General features: G+C 34.3%; 1 protein-coding gene and 1 pseudogene across 1 annotated transcript in view; both read left to right on the top strand.

Moving 5' to 3' along the window:
* Positions 1 to 1,928: 1,928 nt before the first annotated feature.
* LOC145687532 (ribosomal protein S6 kinase alpha-5 pseudogene) lies at positions 1,929 to 3,037 on the top strand (annotated as a pseudogene).
* A 120-nt stretch (positions 3,038 to 3,157) lies between these two features.
* Positions 3,158 to 20,266, top strand: part of LOC145687531 (ribosomal protein S6 kinase alpha-5-like) — a 62,588-nt gene continuing 45,479 nt past the window's right edge. Inside the window, 3 exon segments of the mRNA XM_081760992.1 lie at positions 3,158 to 3,190; positions 5,518 to 5,752; positions 6,719 to 7,018. Of these exon segments, the coding sequence (XP_081617118.1) occupies positions 3,158 to 3,190; positions 5,518 to 5,752; positions 6,719 to 7,018 (568 nt within the window).

Here is a 20,266-nt window from a genome sequence, read left to right as displayed (position 1 = left end):
GCAAGCAGTAAAAAAATGAGTAAGTATATTTGTTGTGTTTTTACCAAATATTTAATATTTGCTTTGATTTTAATAGAAAAAAGGGGCGTTGTAGCCGTATTTCCTTCATTGATCTCATGCCATCAGTGAATATTTAGTTTGAAGCTGTCAAACGTATTGCACCCCGTGAAGAGTTCATTCTTTTAGCAATGCCTGTGTTTTCCCAAAGCGAAAGAACGTATAATATTAGTAATAATCCAGAATCTGATGTTTGGTACTAACGATTTTACTTCCTTATCATTGTTAGGAAGCTGTTCTTACATTGCCGTGAAGAAACAAGGAAGTTCAAACGTAATTCATTTTGAAGTTATACTATGTTCACGGATATTTGGAAAGTAATATTAATTAAAAATAAATGACTATCTTGAGAAGCAAGTGGAAGGTTTTTACTGGTGCTGTATTGTAGTAAGTAAAATGGAAATTAAACTTTGTTAAAACACGTTATTAACCCTTATCCGGGCAAGACTTTTTTGTAACTAAACGGACAACCGGAGCCTGTGAGGCCCAGTATATATTTTAAGTACAGAATACACAAAATCAATGCCTATTGTCACTTACTGTTCAGGCTAGTCTAGAATGTACCGGTATATATTCTTGTCAAGTAGCGAAACTTCGTGTCACGCGTGTAAGCCGACCAAGCAGAATAGCAAATCCGGTGCAGATATTTTTGTAACGTAAACGGGCAACCGGGGCCTGTCAGTCCCAGTATATATTTTAATTGCAGAACAGTCAAAATTCTATGTCTGTTGCCGCATACTGTTCCGACTAAAGGTTACAATAGTCACGTGTTCAATATATAATTATGTGACAATTTGATCTAATATTTGACAGGAATTTCACTAAAGTTATACGGGGCATCCTAGGCCTCGGTTGCCAGGTTACGTTAGGAAAAATTAAAAAAAAAAAACTTTACCAACTCGATATGTTCATGATTTTAACTCCGACGAAAGATCGAAGAATTCAGTATTTTATGTCTTCGAAATATGTATAGTTACTGAGAAATTTTAGAAAAATGAAGCTACTGGACCTGGGAGGCCCCAGTTGCCCGGATAAGGGTTAAATGAAATTGTCAACGGTTGGAGAAAGTGTCAATTTACGTGTGCCATGTTTACAACTATATATATGAAAAGAAAAGCAGAAATCGTGATATTTAATGCACGAAAGCGAACGAACGAGAGAGCAGTTAATATTAAGAAGAGAAACTGGAATGCCATCTAAATGGTCTTCTTTAGAAGAGAGAGCATCCATCGATTTCACCATTGCAAGCAATGCATAAATAGATACAGTGAAACCATTACAAACGTTAAACTAGCTTATCCATACTTATACTTTTGTATTGATTATACTGAAGACAAAATTGATTTATGGTTACACAAAAGGAACTTAGGGGATAGTAAACCTTTATGACAAATTAGTGTATCAGATTGAAGTTCAAACATGTTTATAATTCGTTTAGATGGTTACGTGCAGCATATCAGAAATGGATAATTACTAATATATTCTTACATCTTATCATCATTCATTTGCAGTTTTTTTCACATAAAATATGCCTAGAAAGAACATAATATGTGTTACCTCCTGTTGTTAATATCTCAATGAATCAGTGAAATAGTATAATGTGAAACGATATGTATAAATATTCATAAATTTTAATATTTTTGCTTCTGATGTTAGAAGACGAAAACGCGAAAACACACCCTACTGAAAATATAACAGAGCATCGAAAGCATCTATTGAAAAAGTATTACTAGTCACAGATGGCAGTGATATGTATTTTCTTTTCCTCTGTAGTATAAAGTCAAATCAAAACTAAAGTTTGATGAGAGTCTTTAATGAAAGAAATTATGACCTGTTGGAACAAGTCTCAATATATATTTTTCATTTGTGCAATGCACTGCAATTATATATCAAAAGAGAAAGGAAAAGTGCGGACTGTAATTGAACGAATATATATTGGAGAAATTATTCTGGCTTGAGAACATCTTCACAATTGGGAATAATTTATCGTGATATCAAACTTGAGAATATGCTTCTGGACTCTCAGGTTCATATTGTTCTGACGGAGTTTGGTCTGAGTAAAGAGGTTTTTCCTCCTGAAGAGAAACAGGAACACAAGGCATATTCCTTTTGTGGTACTATTGAATATATGGCACCAGAAGACGTACGCGGTAGTGAGGCAGGAAAGGATATTGCTGTGGACTGGTGGAGAATAGGTGTTCTTACGTATGAACTGTTGACTGGTGCTTCTCCATTCACTGTTGAGGGAGAAAGAAATTCACAACAAGAAATATCCAGGAGAATCCTAGAGATTGATCCACCAATACCAGACGATCTACCTTCTGAGGTTGCAGATCTTATTTTTAAGGTTTTGATCAAAGACCCTCGTAAGAGGTTAGGCGGTGGACTTGATGATGCCGAGGAATTGAAGACACATTTGTTCTTTAAGAGCGTAAATTGGAATGATTTGGCTGAAAAGAAGATCCCTGTTCCATTTGTCCCAAACATTACAGACGAATTAGATGTGAGCAATTTTTCAGTCGAATTTGCGAGAATGACGCCAACAGATTCTCCTACTGTAGAGCCTCCTAATTTTGATAAGATATTTAAGGGATACTCCTACATATCGCCCTCCATATTATTTAGTGAAAATGTGATCAGTGATGATCTTCTCCGTCCTTCTCCTTATAAAAGACCAAGCACCACGAATATCGTCGCATGGAGATTTAAGAATTCCCCGTATTTCCATAATTATGACATTGATTTTCGGGAAGGTATCCTGGGTGATGGTATCTTCTCAGTTTGCCGCAAGTGTGTTCATAAACAAACAGATCAAGAATATGCAGTGAAAATTGTTAGCCGCAAAATAGAGTGCACGCAAGAAATCAACTTGTTTCGAGCCTGCCAAGGACGTCCGAACATTGTACAATTGCATGAAGTCTACCACGAGGAGATTCACACTTGCCTAGTATTGGAACTACTTAAAGGTGGAAAATTGTAATAGTATTTCCAGACAGCAACACTGTTTTCTTCTTTCCTCCGAGCGAAGCGGACTCCCGTTCGCTGAGTTACGCTCGCCATTGCCACGGTGTGAAGATGTCTGCTTGAGGCTTTCGTGACCATGAGGAAGCGTGGATTCGCTGCACGACCACGAGTATGTTCTATCGGTGGTTGGGAAATTCGTTTGACTTTTTCTTAGTGCGTTTAAAAGGAGACCAAGTTTAACAATTATCAATAACGAATATATCTGGAAGGTATAAAAAAGAGTGAACTGATATATTCTCGTTAATGTCGAAAAGTGGAGCTGGAAGGTGGAGTCGTTAAAAATCAATGGATTTACTTTAGTTCCCAATGCCAATATTCGATTCTGGTATTAAAGAAAAAAGCATTGAAAGATATTATTTTGGTTAACTACGCCAATTACCAGATCGTTGGTTTGCAGAGAGATGGATAACAATAAATATAGAGACGAAGTTGTTTAGACCGTATTTTTCTGAATTCATCTACCGGTCTTGACTAAAATCTCTGCTCGATCCCTATTAACGAATTTTTCAGCAGTCGAAGGAAAAGATCATTTGGTTGCCTGGAAATACTATATTATTTATTAGAAAGAGAGTATTTGATAATTGAAATTAAAGTTGAAAATTTTGACTGGATCAATCCCAGTGCTACTTTGATATAAGTACGTGGCGTGACTACTTGTAAATTTGCTTTATAATTGATACAAATCTAATCTGGTTTGAATCTTTTTAAGAGAAAGAAATTGAAGAAAAATAATTGCATAAAAATTAAGGTTAGGTGGAGAATCCCCCTTCCATTATTTTTGAATCAGTATCGTTTGAGAGTTGTATGAATTATTGTGTCCCTAGATAGCTTTGATACTATAGGAGATTCGATACATAAGTAAGTAAAGAAAAGAAAATGTTTCTAATTGGAATTCTTGAGGGTTTACGTCGCATACAAATGCGACATTTCATTTATATAATTGTTATTCGTTGCAACAGAATATTTATTGTTATCCACTTTTTTTTTTGGAATTCAAGGAATCTGCGTGATTATTTTTTCAGATTATATGTGTTTTTTGTGTTATTTCATTTAAGCTAACTTAATTGCACGTTATTTTGAATTGAAGTTTGTTGGAAAGAATCTGATTGAACCAAATAAAAGGAAAGGGTTGTTGGGGGATTGGGCTGAGATATCGCACACAAGAATCTTCAGATGATCCTCACCCAAAGCATTCGAGAAAGATTCTTATGTCGAAAAGAAGAAGAGGAAAAAGAACAAAAGGAGGAAAAGGAAATTTGAAAAGAGTGAAGGTGTCACCTGTAACCAGATAGTATCTAAAGAGAATCCTTTAACACAGATGGACGTTTCTCCATTTGATAATGTAGAAAGTGACTCACAAGCTTCGGACATTGATCATGAACAAACTGGTAATTTTTATAAATTATCACATCGAAATAAAAAGTATTTAGGTCCGGAGTTAACTCACAAGGGGAGGAACTAATCTGTATTAAGCACACAGGTGAATAAACCGACTAATGATGAGTGTATAAACACACAGGTGAATAAACGCACTCAAGAGGAGGATAAGCTTAAGACTTGGAAATATTCGAGTTCGGATATTGAGAATTTTGTATCTGAGGTTAAAACATCTTATAGTAATGTTAGAAATAAAAGAGTAGGGTGTTTTAAAGACTTCGTTGGTCGATTACACTTCCAACAACAAAAAACATTTTAAAGAAACATCATTCCCTTTACCCCGACAAAAGGAGCAGGTTTTTGATTCTGAAATTAAGGAATTGATAGACCAAGGGATATTAGTTGAAGTCGATCACTCAAATTATGCAGTGCGTGTTTTCTCGTGAAAAATAAAGATGGTACCCATCGTCTTGAAGGGAATATCTGTAAGGCTAACTCATTGATTTTTAATGACGTATGTTCTTCGCCTAATCTCGAGGAATGTTTGACTTCATTGGCGGGTAATACAGTGTTTTCCAGATTAGATCTTAAGAAAGCATATCGACAAATCTACCTTCATGAAGAGCTTAGAGAAATAACTACAATAGTAACACCTAAGGGTAGTTATCAATTTACTCGAATTCAGGTCGGAATTAAACAGGAGGTAATATACTCGCCCGGGCAATGGAAAAGGTTCTCGGAGATTTGGTTAGTGAGGGTGTACGCATATATTTTGATGATGTCCTTTTAAGTACAAAAACTTAAGAAGAACACAAGAAATTGATGACAAAAGTACTTGATCGTTTTCTTAAATATAATATAACGATTTCCCCAGAGAAGACTTTGTTCTTTTATAGGAAAATTAAGTACCTTGGCTATATCATAGACGGTAACACTATGGAAATAGATCCGTCTAAAGTGTCTGCAATAAGAAATATACCTCCACCCAGGAACCGAAGGGGCTTAATGAAAATATTAGGACTTTTTTCAGATTACTCTAAATTTGTTCCTCAATTGCAGGAAATTACGGGTCCTTTAAGTGAGCTTAGGTCTATTAAAAGAAAATTTACGTGGACAAGTGAGGAACAAAATATTCTGGATAAGTTGAAAGATCTGTTAATTAACAATGCAGTCCTTAAAACACCAGATTTAAATACAAGATTTATAGTACATGTTGACGGAGGAGGACGTGCAATTGAAGGAGTCCTTGAACATAAAAACGATGACAGTGTAGCAGTCCCTGTAGCATTTTATAGTAAGAGACTTTCTGAAGCAGACAAACATAGAAGCATTTACGAGATTGAGTTTATCAGTCTCGTAAAACTATTTCAAGATATAAACATTATCTGGTTTCAGGATTTGATATATATATACTGATAATGAAGCATTGAGTTGGGTCCTAAACAACTCGAAGAGATTGTCAAAGTATGGTCCTTTGGTAGAGACCTTGTGTCGTCTTATATTTTGTTATTCACCACATCCGTTCAGATTATATTGTAACCGATTTTTTTAACGCGGATGCATGATCCTTTTGAGTTCAATATTTGTGACAGCCCTATTGGTCTGCTTTATTTAGGCATAATATGAAAATAGCAAATACTTGGTGTTTGCAATTAGTTAGGGAACCAATACATGTTTTACAAAAAGATGATCCTGAATTATCAAGAATATTAGAAAGATTAGAAGCAGGTGAACAGGTAACAGGTTATTCCTTGAATAATAAGATCTTGATGAAAAGGACGAACTCTATCATAAATCCATTCAAGATAGTTATTCCATAAAGACTACAACGCATTATTATTGAATATTTTCATGATGATCGGCGAACAGGCTCTCATTCTGGAGTTTTTCGAACTTTCAAGGAAATCATGAAAAAATTTATTTGGAATAATGTCGTGAATGATGTAAAAGAATATGTGAAATCGTGTGATATTTGTCAGCTTGTTAACGAATCGAATCAAAAGAAGATGGGTCCCTTAGAATCCAAAATAGCAAAAAAGAATAAATTCTTGTTGGGCTTATGATATTATTGGCCCTCTCCCATCTTCACAAGGCTTGAAATTCATTTTAATAGGAGTCGGTTATGCAAGTAGGTTCGTAATCCTAGAAAAAATGAATAAGATTACTTCTACCTTATTAGCTAAGATATTTATGGATATTTTCAGTCGTCTACAGTATCCGGAGACTCTAGCAACTGATAACGCTTCTGTTTTCGTGTCAGAGTATTTTTCTAAGTTTCTCATTGGATTGGGTATTAAACATATTAGAAGTAGCCCGTACCACCCAGAGCCGAATCCAGCGGAAAGATTCATGAAAACTCCGAAATTGGCGATGAGAGCTTATTACTCAGATAAACAAACACAATGGTCAAATCTTATTGCAGAACTCAGATATTCTTTAAACATCTGCGGACATTCAGGACTGGAAGGTGTTCCAATGGAACTTTATTATGCACGTTCGAATTTTACACCATTAGAAAACCGTTGGCACATTTCAGATCTTGATCTTTATGTTAAATCAGGTAAGGAGTTAAGGGGGAATGCTTTATCCAATATGGAGAAGGCTTGGTATAAGAGGAAAAAACTGATTAATCAAGGTAGACGACCAGTTGTTGTTCAAATGAATGACAGAGTTTTAGTTAGAAGTCATATAAAATCGTCCATAAGAGAAAAGATATCTAAGTCGCTTAGCGACAAATGGATCAGACCTTTTGTGATTAGGAGATTTTTTACACCCAATACACTTTTACTTTCGAATGGAAAAGATGACCAATTGTGTCTTTGTGTATTTTGTGTGTACTTAATTGTATTTTATCTTTGGCCAAAGATAAACTTTTTAATGAGAGTATACATAACTTGAGATATTATCAAATAAATATTTTCAAAGATAAACTTTTAATAAGAGTATACATAAATTGAGATATATTGCAAATAAATATTTTAGAAAAATGTTATGAATATAACTTTTATTGACATTTCAAAATATAAAAAGAAATAATTAACGTGTTAAATATAAATCGATGGATGAGCGCCAAATTGCAGTTACGTCTTTTTGGCGCTCAACCATCGAAATACAAATTTACTAGTCAAAAATAGGGAAGTGGAAAATCTATAAAGATTTATAAAAATTTCAATGTGTTTTTTGTCTAGATTTAAAAAGAAATTTCTAATATTTGCAACATAATAATGAGAAATTTTATATTCCTAGCTAAGACTGTGTATCCTGAGTTCACGATGCTCCCAGATTTGTCGTTTTTTTCCCTCAATGTGGGGGAAATTGTAACAAAAGCCGCCACTGAGTCCTGCAATTTTAACAGAATCGTCAAGTCGACATTTATTACAAATACAGAAGCAAATAAAAATAATTTACAATGTAAAACATCGAAAAAGAAAAGAATTTGTTGTAACATTCTTTTTAATATTTTTGAAAAAGAAAAAAAATCCCTAACAACCCTCACTTTTTTATTGATTCAATCAGTATCTTTTCACCAACCTTCAGTTAAATATAACGTGCAAATAATTTAGCTGAAACAAATAACACAAACATACACACATACACACAATCTATAAAATAATCACGCAAAAATCCTTGTTTTATAATTTTATTGAATTGCAAAAAGTGCATAACAATAAATATTATGTGCAACGAATAAGAATTATATAAATGAAATATTGTATTTTGTATGTGACGTAAACCCTCAAGAATTCCAATTAGAAATATTTTCTTTTCTTTACTTACTTAGGTATCGAATCCTGAATAGTATCAAAGCTATCTAGGGACACAATAATCCATACAACTCTCAAACGTTACTGATTCAAAAATAATGGCAGGGGAGATTCTCAACCTAACCTTAATTTTTATGCAATTATTTTTCTTTAATTTCTTTTCCTTAAAAAGATTCAAACAAGATTAGATTTGTATCAATTATAAAGCAAATTTACAAGTGGTCACGCCACGTACTTATATCAAAGTAGAACTGGGATTGATCCCGTCAAATTTTTAACATTAATTTGAATTATCAAATATTATCTTTCTAATAAATGATATAGTATTTCCAGGCAACACAATAATCTCCTCTTTCTTCGACTGCTGAAATATTCGTTAATAAGGACCGAGCTGAGATTTTGGTCAAAAACGACAGAGGAATTCAAAAACAACAACAACTTCGTATAGACAACTTTGTATATAACGAAAGACGGAAAATACTGATCGAAGGAAGCACTCTATGAGACAACCAACAGTGCTGTGAAAAGTTGCAGAAAGAAACCAAACCTCGAAGTTTTCTAAATTTGATAAGTATGCATGAATAATAAAAACGAGTATCATGTTGCAAGTCTGATTAATGTTTCAACATGGTAAGAAAAAACAGGCGAAGCTAATTTTTCTTTCGTAAACGATATTGACAAACCGTAACGCGTAATTCCACCTTATTGGACAGGCATGTGGTAATCGCCGACCTAGAAATTCATCATGAAATTTTGCACTCTTTGAGAAAAACGCTGCAATTCCACTAAAAGTAGCAACAAAATCAGGAATACTGGAAGCACTTTGGTACAGTGCTTGACTTAGACCGATCGACTATACCACATTGACACCACTAATTCACAGTGCATTTTTGTATATTAAGTATATTTAAAGTAAGAAGGCGTGCACCCAGAAATTTTGCTTCCAAGAGGTCCAAAGTTTGGAGGGCTCTAATACTACAAGACCATACGTCTATGTAGTAGTGAGCTTGTATCATTCTGCACCCGAAAAGACGATAAGTAATTGTTAAGTGTCAACACCTATGTTTAATATATCTCTATCTATCTACATATATTCAGGGTGGTTCAGTAATGTTGGACAGCCCTGAATAAATCGGAAACCAGAAGATATATTAGCGAGAGTTTGGTGGATACAGATACTTGTGGAAGGGGGACATCCTTGAGGTACCACACAATGTTATCAGGTCTACATACAAAGTGGTATTTTTTAAAAATGGAACATATAGGAGTTTATGCAATCAAAAGAATTAGTACAGAATGTGAATACCAACAAGCGAAATCGCACCTGTCAGTGTTGCCAAATAAAGAATTTATAAAGCTTCAAATATCAAGAAATTAAAGTGTCCGTACAGCAAAACTAGCAAAAAGGCAAGAAAAATAATACTACGGATTGAAAAGGAGTAACAGAAAGAGTAAACTAGAGAACGCACAGCATCCAGTGAGTAACAGAGTAGCCACAGCAAAGGGGGAAAAATTTGAAAATTTTGCAGTTGCCGTAAGAGGAAAAGTGCCCATATGACGTAATGCTGGAAACGCCATAGAAAGTCTATGTAAGATTCAAGAATCCTAATAGCATTTGTTCGAAAGCGATATCTCTAACCGTTCCCGAGATACACGAAAGGTGTGCGGGGCTTGCAACACTGCATAATAATTCCCTCGCCATCCAAACTATAGGAACGAGTAATGAAAATGACACGCCCAACAAAATGTAAGAACTACATGGGTCTAATCGTCAAATAGAAGGCAATGATACCTTTATGTTTATAAGAATATAATGAAGTGTAGGATATTCCCAGTAACTCTTATGGGACACGGAGACACCATTGTCACGCAACGTCCGTGACAATATACATTTTACAGTGCACAAACCAGATCAGGTGTTCTTGTGATGTATTGGTTAACGATTCGGGCTACGATGTAGGTCGTTGGTTCGATCCTATTCAGGGCTACTGTTGTTGTTCTTTCAACAAGCACTATAATTACTTTAGATAGAGGTGATTTACTATGAAACGTTTTACTAACGTTCCTTGGCTTCGCGTTAGGATGTAGTCGGTTGCACACATAAGAATTCCGAATCTAGAAAGAATAATAATTACATGGTTGTAGCAGTGAACCATGGTTTTGAATAATAATAATAATAATACGTTTTACTGAACGCTGGAATAGCCCAGTTATAACAATCATCAATAATGTTGTTTCAACAAGCTCGTATCATGCTTGTTGATGGTTCTCACAACATGAAGTCTGAAAAGCTGAAAGCAAGTGACTGCCAACCTTGCCAAGCTGTCATACCGTATGAATACAGTGTATTGACAATACTAATATAAACAATAAATGAATGAATCAGTGTTAGATAAAGGCAAGAGAAATGACGTAAAAACTACCTTGTAACATATAAGAGGAAAACTTAATCAGTTTTAAGATGAGTACGTAAGATGGCGCTTGATGTTAGATTTTGCTACTCCTGTGCTCAGTTTTATGAAATTTTCACTTACAAGCATAAATTATTTTACAAGTAGTTGTCTCATTACGGAATATGAATATTATATTACCGTTTTCCTGTTGACGACCATTTTAAACGTTAAATATGTAACCTAATATGTGTTATTTCTTTTTTTCTTTTCTTTCCTTTCTTTGTTTATTTTTGCTGAAACTTAATTTGCTCATATAATCACGAATAGTTGCCTGAATCCCTTAGTGGAAAAGACTAATTAATTTCACTAATTAGGGAAGGTTGTGGGGTGTTACTTTGATTTCATATTGATACTATGCTGAGTCGACATCGTTTTACATTTGAAACAATTAGGCAACCGGAGAAATCCTCGATCGCAAGCTTGTTCGAATTATGAGCGTTAAAAGTTCAAAATTGAACAGTTCTAAAAAAGTTTGAAGTAACTTTTATATACACGCTTCATTTTTAGTACTGGGGTGTTTTCTTGGGTGCTCGACAGAATGGTAAGGTCAAAACGTACGCATTTTGCAACATACGGAAACTTATTGGGGAAGGGTTGAGGAGTAATGGCGTCGAGAAAAGCCATGGACATGATTGTATTCATTGTGGAAGACGGTGCTTTTGGGCTAGCTACCGGCCTCGTTCCATACTCATTCATTTTTTTTTCTTTTTTTAAAGTTTTAAAGGTTTTTTGACACCTCGTAAATTTAGAAAATTGTTGTTTCCGTAACTACCGTGTATGGAAGTGGAGATATAATTTTAACAACCGGTTCCAAGAACCTGAGAAATTTTAATAACCGGTTTAGACGAATTAGGTGAATGATACCATTAAACAAAGCAATATGCTCTTTCAACGATAAGGCAATGAGCGTCCGCAGCGAAGGCAAAGGGACAATCGCTTTACCTTGCATTTTCGAAAGGTGTTTGGTTGTTTCAAAACTCTTTTATCCTGAAACACACGTGAAGGCACATTATATTTGGTTACACCTACTAGAATATTTAATATAGACCTATTTAATGTAGTCCACAAAGTTATGCAATAAGCCTCAATAATAATTGTTTTGCATTATGCGTTATGTGCATCAATTATGTCTGTCGTTTGCCCCTTCCCCACCCTTGGAAAAATCCTGCGATTGTTTCTGGATAAAAGTGTTCTTATTCGGAACTGTTATTATCTTCAGGTGTGCATAGTATCAAGTATGAACCAGTACTGAAAGATAGCGTGAAATTGTTTTGAATATATGCCACTATAAACAAGACTTACAGAATCCATACTTGAGCTTGTTATTGTTGAAGATCATGTGATATACGAAGTAGAGCAATCATGGTGCAAAAGCAAGTACTTGCTAAACACTTGGAGAATTGAAGTAGGTTAAATATACTAGCAGATTTTAATAAAATTAGCTGTAAATAGCTCGGTAGATCATTTCTGGCGCACGAAATCGCTGTTTCGGTCCCACTTTTCGCCAGGAAGACTTTATGTAGGACCCATAGTGCTCTTGTATTTTCTCGGTGTCTCCCACTTCCTTCAGTCTATCATTTTGATAATCATCATCACTGCTCCTTTTAGATTCGGACTATAACCGTGTAATATTAAACCAGAAAAATTCAAATAGCGCCTTCGGCACCCTAACACCCGTGCTAATCGCGTAGTTTTACTCGCTGCGGGAACTTAGGCAGAATCATTCTGACGTGTGATTACTAAAGAGTTCGACTAACATGTTTCCTGCAGTAGTCAGGACTTTTATATGACGCTAATCATACGTCAAAACGACGCTGTATAAAGCCCTATCTCAGATTCCTCATTCCACCTGGATTGTGGAACAAATCTGTCTGTGTAAGTAAGCAACCTAGTAAAATTTGATGATAGTTTTCATTTAACGTAGCCGTCTTTGGTTCACAATTTTAGTCATAATGATTATGCCATCTAAAGTAAAGTTGCACTAAGACATTCAACTTACAAAATGCATGCACTGGGGAACACAACTTACAAAATACCTGCACGGTAATACAACTTGACAAAATACTACGCTTGAAGGAACTAAGTCCGTTTGGTTGAAAAGATCGGATTTGAGTAATGGTTTTGTATTTGCATTCTTATCCTTAATTTGCACCTTTGAGAAATCTAGTTATAGATAAATGTATATCTGTCATTTGCTGAGAAAATTTTACTCGGTCTATGGCCTCGCACCCCTTAAATCCACAATTCTACCAAATTTGAAGTTTTTCTTTCCTATTTCAACTATCTAAAAGGATTTTTTTATCCTAAGAAAACGCCTATTTAAATAACATGGGAATTTCTGCATCCCCCTTTAGACCCCTTAAAAACTAAAAATATTCAGTTTTGGCAATTTTCCTGTACGGTAGTCCTACACTCTTACGAAATTTCATCATTCTAGTCCTGCCGGAAGTCTTTAAACATTTTGGGGTGTAGAAGATATCCCATATAAATAACATGGGGAAGATTTTTCAGTTTCCCATAAAACCACTCTACATTTGGAAATTTTTATTTTTAGCAAATTACTCAGTTAACGCTAACAAAAACGTATAAGCAGGCCAAATTTTAAATTTTATTTCAATTCCAAGTCCCTAAAATATGAGATTATAGATCCAAAAAAGTCCCATTTAAATAATATGCGGAAGTTCTTCACCTCTCCTTTAGATCCCCTAAAAATTAAAAATATTCAATTTGGCAATTTTTCTGTCAGTTAGTCCCGAAAAGCTAAAATCATGTCAAATTTAAGCATTGTAACCCTACATTAAGTGCCCAATAATTTGGGGGTTAAAAGGTGTTGCATATAAATAACATGGGAAAGATATTTTCAGTTCCCTATAAAACCACTCTAAAGTTGGAACTTTTTATTTTTACCAACAGTGGATATTTTTAATTTTTAGGGGATCTAAAGGAGAGGGTATAGCATTAGTGTACCATAATGTGTATATTGTCACGGACGTTGCGTGACAATGATGTTCCCTTGTCCCGCACGAGTTACGGGGAAAATCCCACACTTCATCATATGTTCTTGTAAACATAAAGGTATCATTGCCTTCTATTTGAAGATTAGACCCATGTAGTTCTTACATTTTGTTGGGCGTGTCATTTTCATTACTCATTCCTGTAGTTTGGAGGGTGAGGGAATTATTATGCAGTGTTCCAAACCCCGCACACCTTTCGTGTATCTCGGGAACGGTTAGAGATATCGCTTTCGAACAAACGCTATTAGGATTCTTGAATCTTACATAGACTTTCTATGGTGTTTCCAGCATTACGTCATATGGGCACTTTTCCTCCTATGGCAACTGCAAAATTTTCAATTTTTTCCCCCTTTGCTGTGGCAACCCTGTTACTCACTGGAAGCTGTGCGTTCTCTGGTTTACTATTTCGGTTACTCCTTTACAATCCGTAGTATTATTTTTCTTGCCTTTTTCCTAGTCTTGCTGTACAGACACTTTAATTTCTCGATCTCTGAAGCTTTAAAACTTCTTTATTTGGCAACGCTGACAGGTGCGATTTCGCTTGTTCGTATTCACATTCCGTACTAATTGTTTTGATGGCATAAACTCCTATATGTTCCATTTAAAAAAAATACAACTTTTTACTGTGCTGGCAACATTGTAGACCTGGTAACATTGTGAGGTACCTCAAAAGATGTCCCCCTTCCACAAGTATCTGAACCCACCACACTCTCGCTAATATATCTTCTGGTTCTCGACTTATTCAGGGCTGTCCAACATTACTTAACCACCCTGTATATATATATATATATATATATATATATATATATATATATATATATATATATATATATATATATATATATAGGATGTCTCAAAAGTCCCATGACACAGGGTAACTTTGTTATTATTAGAGTTACAACAAAATGTAAGAGGGGATGAAGTTTTCAATCTAAAGTGAAGGAAGTTTTCAAATCAGAAAAGCTCTTTCGGCTGTGCACTCTTTATGAGCCCAATGTTAAATAAAATTGCAACGTTACCATTTACCTGGACCTACAATATGAGTGAATAAAGTTACTGTCTTATGGTAAAGTGTCGATGGCCAGCCCGCATTTCAAACAATCACATCATTCATTTATGTCGTGGGTTCAGGTAAGTGGCAACGTTGCATTTTTATATAACATCGGGCGAACAAAAAGTGCAGAGCCCAAACGGCTTGTCCGATTTGAAAACTTACTTCACTTTAGATTGAAAACATCATATTTGGAGATGGTTTTCCCTCTTACATTTAATTGTAACTCTGATAATAACAGTTACCATATTTGAGGGCACTTTTGAGATACCCTATATATATATATATATATATATATATATATATATATATATATATATATATATATATATATATATGATAATGCAAAATACTCCCTACTAAATTATATACTGCAGTATCACAAACAAGTTTTTAAGAAATTCTTGCGGACCTTCTTTAAGTAAGAGGAATTTTAAAGAAAAATATAATACTGATCTTGAGTTTCACGTCAATTTCAGTAGCGAAAAAATATTAGACAGGAACTACTGATTAACATAGATTCAGAACTACATCAACCCTCGCCATGGACTAAAGCCGTGTCTTTCACATCAAAGGAGTTTATTCTAATATCTTACCGGCGGAGGAACTCCGATAAAATATAATTTAAGGTACTAAGTCTAACATCAAAGTATTACAGGAGGAAGTCAAGTGCATTCAAAAGACTTCAGTAAAAGTAAATCTTAACACATAATCTAATTTTAACAAACATAACATAGAGCTTAATATAACACTTTACATACCTCTTGTACCCTAGAAGTCATTTCAGTTTCATGGATAGTGCATATAAAATCAAACGGTGCTACAACCAGTTCTAAAAAGATTTGTCAGTGTTCACTTAATTCTTAATATATGTAAGAAGTAGGACAATGAGTAAGTATATTGATTAGGTTTTTAAAAAAATTTCAAAAGTTACTTTGATCTTTATAAGGTAAAGGTGATTTTTTTTTTAAATTGTTCTTCTCTTAATCATCTCATATATTCAGTGAATATTTACTTTCTAGCTGTCAACCGTATTTCTCCCCGGGAAGAGTTAAGTGTTAGAGCGAAATTTGGTACTCTCCACTGGTAGAGGATGTAAAGCATTCGTGTTAATCCACTTTTTGCTGTTTGGTAGTAACAATTTTTCTTCCTTATCATTGTTAGGACGTTGCTCTTACACTCCTATGACGATACGAAAAGTTCAGACGCATTTGATTTTCACGTTTGAATATGTAGAAGGGCATTTTGCAAAAGGAATATTAATTAAAAAATGATTACTAGTGTCAAAATACAGTAGAGTTGCATTGTGTTTTTCAATATATATATATATATATATATATATATATATATATATATATATAATTAATATTATAAGAAGTGTCAATATAAATTCGTCATTTTTCACAACACTCTAATTGTATATCAAAAGAGAAAGCAGACATACATGCGGACAGAAAATCTACGAACGAGGGATTGGCATAAAGCAAGAAAGAAAAGCCTCTAATGCTATTTCGATAATCTACTACAAACGAGAAAATACTTCACTTTTTCATAAATTCAGGCAATGTATAAATCGCTGCATTCAAAACAATGTCAAAGCTTAGATTATTTTATGTAAATATATAGTTTTCAAAGGGATATAACAAAGACGAATGCGATCTATGATTATACAAAACGTATTTAGGAGAAATTATAGTTATATGACAAGTTAGAGTTTTAAATAGAACTTCAAACATGTGTGTAGGTTGTTTAATTGTTTAGTGAAAGATATCACGAATGCTTAATCACTTATATATTCTTCCATCTTATAATCATTCATCGGTAATTCAGATTCAGATAAAATCTATCAAGACAAAAAAAAACATTGTGTTTTATCTTTTGTAAATACGTCTATCAATATGTGAAATAGCATAATGTGAAACTTTATATACATGAATTGTTATATTTGAATATCTTTCTTTCTAAAGTTGGAAGACAAAAATTGAATATACTCCGTACTGAAACATATACCACTGCATCAGAAGCAAGAATTGAGTAGAATCTTGAATACATTACCTTAACAAACTAAAATTCAACAACCGAAGACGTAATCTTGACATTAACGGCCCTCTCCGTAGCGTAGCAATATTTTTTGGAACATGTGGAGAAACGTGGAAATAGAACCACAATATATTCTGGAACGAAATGACGCCGGGTCTTCAATGCCAGAAAGCGCGTACACTTACCTCTTACACACAAATGAACCTGAAATAATACAATATTAGCTGCTAAGTCTAAGCTTTAATATTTAGAGAAAGAAGTCAAATCAAGTGGAGGACATTAGTAAAAGTAAACCTGAAGAAAATGTCTAACTTGAATAAACTGAATATAAGGAAAATCTAAATCCTTACACCTGGTTTGCACCTTCCAAACTGTTTTAGTGTCGTTGGCCGTGGATACATCCTAAAACTGCATTAAAACCAGTTGAATGAAGGTTGACGCTGCACACTCAATTCTTAATGAATGCCGAAATCCGTCGTCAGTGTGAAACGTAACGAGCCATAGAAGAAACAAAAAGGAAAGTGGTGCACCACTAGTTTTTATGGACCGTTTATAAAGAAAAATGTTTTGTACTTGCATATAGATAAATAAGGACCTCATCATTCCTAGTGAAAGTTAGGATGCATATTAGTATTAAATCTCTTTGGTCTTAATAATTATTCATTTATGATTGTCCTGTGTTTGCTTTGTATTTATCTAAAGGTGGTCGTGCGTACGTTTAAATATGGGTTTGTGTGTTTTGCGCGAGAAAGTGTGCGTTGTATACAAAGAAACAGCAATGAGTATACATGGAACAAAGTCTGCTTTTCTTTTCCAGAGCAAAAGGACTGCATAAAATTAAATATGGCGGATATAAACAAAAAAAGAAGAAATAACTTGTTTTACGAAAACAGTTAGAGGTTATGTATTTTTTGTTGGAGGCTTTTCATTCTTGGTAGCAAGTGAGAGAGGGAGTTTGTATATACAGTACCTCTGGTTAAAGCGTTTGCATGTAAATTATTGTCTATGCAAAAATGAATGAAGAAAAATAGTAAATAATAGATGCAACCGTTTCACTGTTTAAATGTGATATATTGTGGTAGCTACGATTTTCAAACAGTCTCTGCTACTTCAATAGTTTCAGGTTTTTAAATGTAGTTTGTAGATAGCCTCTAAATGCTATTACTCCATTACCAATGGTTCTGCATTAAAGCGACCTTTATATTCTCTCAGTATTTTGTTCTTGATGTACTATTGTACATTACTGTTCTGTTTTTCATGATTTGCCAAAGGAGGGAGGATTCCCTGCTCTACTCGTGTATTCCGTGGTCTATCAAGCACGTCTGTTAATGGGTCGTGTTGAATTCAATCTTGACTTGATTTATAGTTTCCTGCTTTTTTCAGTGAGGATTTGGTGTTGAATTAAAATTGGAAGCAAGAATAAGGAGTTTGTGCTGCGTATTTGTTTCGTGTGCTTTTCCAAAAAGAAGTACTGAGAGAAGTTGAGTGTCACGTTGACCGGGAATTGACGAAACGGTATAAGTGAGACCAGTTAAAGTTTTCTTTAAGATTGAAGTTTATTTATTAGCCTCTCTTTATATTTGAACCAGCTTTAAAGGTTTTTGTTAACCTGCTCGATTTGGAAAGTACTTTAGATCTTAGGTTTGGAATCTTTTTGTCATGTTTTGTGAATGGCATACGTAAGAAGATAACATTAGACACTAATGCCTAAGTTTGGCGCAATCTTTGGATTTCCCTAATCAAAAAAATAATTAGTATTAATTAATTTAAATTTCGTGAATGGTGGAATGTGAATGGGGGAGATTCAAGAAAGAATTGTCTTGGATATCCTGCCTTAGATGGCTTAATCCTCGTAAAGTGATTGTCTCTGAATGTATTTTTCCCCGTAGTACTCGTTGTGTGCGCTATTTTTACAATCTGACTAAATGGTGGAATGCCGATGCAGGAGATGCAAGTGCGAGCAGAAGTTAATTTGGTTTGTTAAAAATAAGCTTGTTCATAATACCGTGTCAAAGCTCTCTCGCCCTTTATATTGTGACAGTTCTGCTGACCAACTGGTGACATACGAAGGTGGGACATCAAAGAACAGCTAATTGCTCGAGCATACAAAGTGAGGAAAATTGGGCCTGAGTATAATACCCGTTGTTCTGGTTTATTTATTGTGCTAAGATTCTTGCTGCTCTTGTTGAAAGAGAGAGCTAATTGGTCTACTGGTCGTAAGGTAAAAACATAAGAAATTTTACTTTGCTTGTTTCAATTGACCTAAGCCTTGGTCGGAAATTGGAAGCAATTTAACACAGCAATAACAAATTATTCTTCTTTTTTAAACTTTGCGTAAGTCGAAATGCTGTCCAAACCAAGGATATACAGAGGTAACTATGATAATGGAGTCAATGTGAGGTGTGTATCATTTAATTAATTTCCTAGTTGGTTGTCCTTTGTGTATGTTATATGTTTCTGGGTTGTCTGATTGTCTCCATTTGAGTCACGCGTAAGATCTAGTGCTTTATTAAATTTATGCATGAAATTTAGGTTGCATTTGATAATTCAGCACTTAATGAAATTGGTTGTAGGCCATTTAATGGAGTTTATTGAATACCTTTTGTTAGTTGTTGGAATAATTTCAGGCTGATTGGTATCGAGATAAGATTTTTTCTTTTTTTTTTAGAGATTCAATGTGATGCCGATTACGAAAGACCTATGTGGTGAGGCATGACTGCTAAATTAACTTAGTTGGATTCTAATTAAAGTAACCATTTAAATGATAGTTAGTCCCAGATTCTTCCTTTGGATGTAGCTGAGGTTTAAAGTTCACTCCCCCCAGATCTTTTCTTCTTTGAATTTCAGGAATATATATTTGAGAACTAATACTTGAGAAATTGAGGCTAAGCAATTTTTTTTTCATTCTTCTTCCTTGGAATGTTAAAAGTTGTCAAATCTCGTAGAGGATTTATATATAAATTTGAGATTGAAATTACAATCGAATTTTGGTAATTTATATTTTTATTAGTTGGCGTAAATTAATTCGAGATTAAGAATTTCTACTTACTAGACACAAACCGTCCCAGAATATTGTATTACCGTTGGATATATGATCGTGCAGATATCATCTGTATATATATATATATATATATATATATATATATATATATATATATATATATATATATATTGTAAATAAAAATTTTTAAGTTGAATTGTTGTTGTTGTTATTATTTAATGGATATAAGTGTATCTATGTTATGGTTGGTGTTTCAATACTTGCTAATTGAATAAATGATGAATTATCTTTCCCTGATTGCGGTCTTCACTGAGTACCACCGGGTGGTGTCCATCCTTGTAGATCCTTTTGTGGTCGTGCTTCGGGTGTTGCTGACAGCTCAACATATCTTGAGAGTATTATATCCATGACTGTTGAACTCTTGGCATATACTCTGGCGCTGACAGCGGATAGGAAAGCTACAAAATTGCAAATCGATCAGTTCC

This window comes from Thermobia domestica, chromosome 6 (genome assembly GCF_964235325.1).
Source record: "Thermobia domestica chromosome 6, izTheDome1.hap1.1, whole genome shotgun sequence".
In the NCBI taxonomy this organism is placed as follows: Eukaryota; Metazoa; Arthropoda; class Insecta; order Zygentoma; family Lepismatidae; genus Thermobia; species Thermobia domestica.
This window is presented reverse-complemented; position numbering and strand designations above follow the sequence as displayed.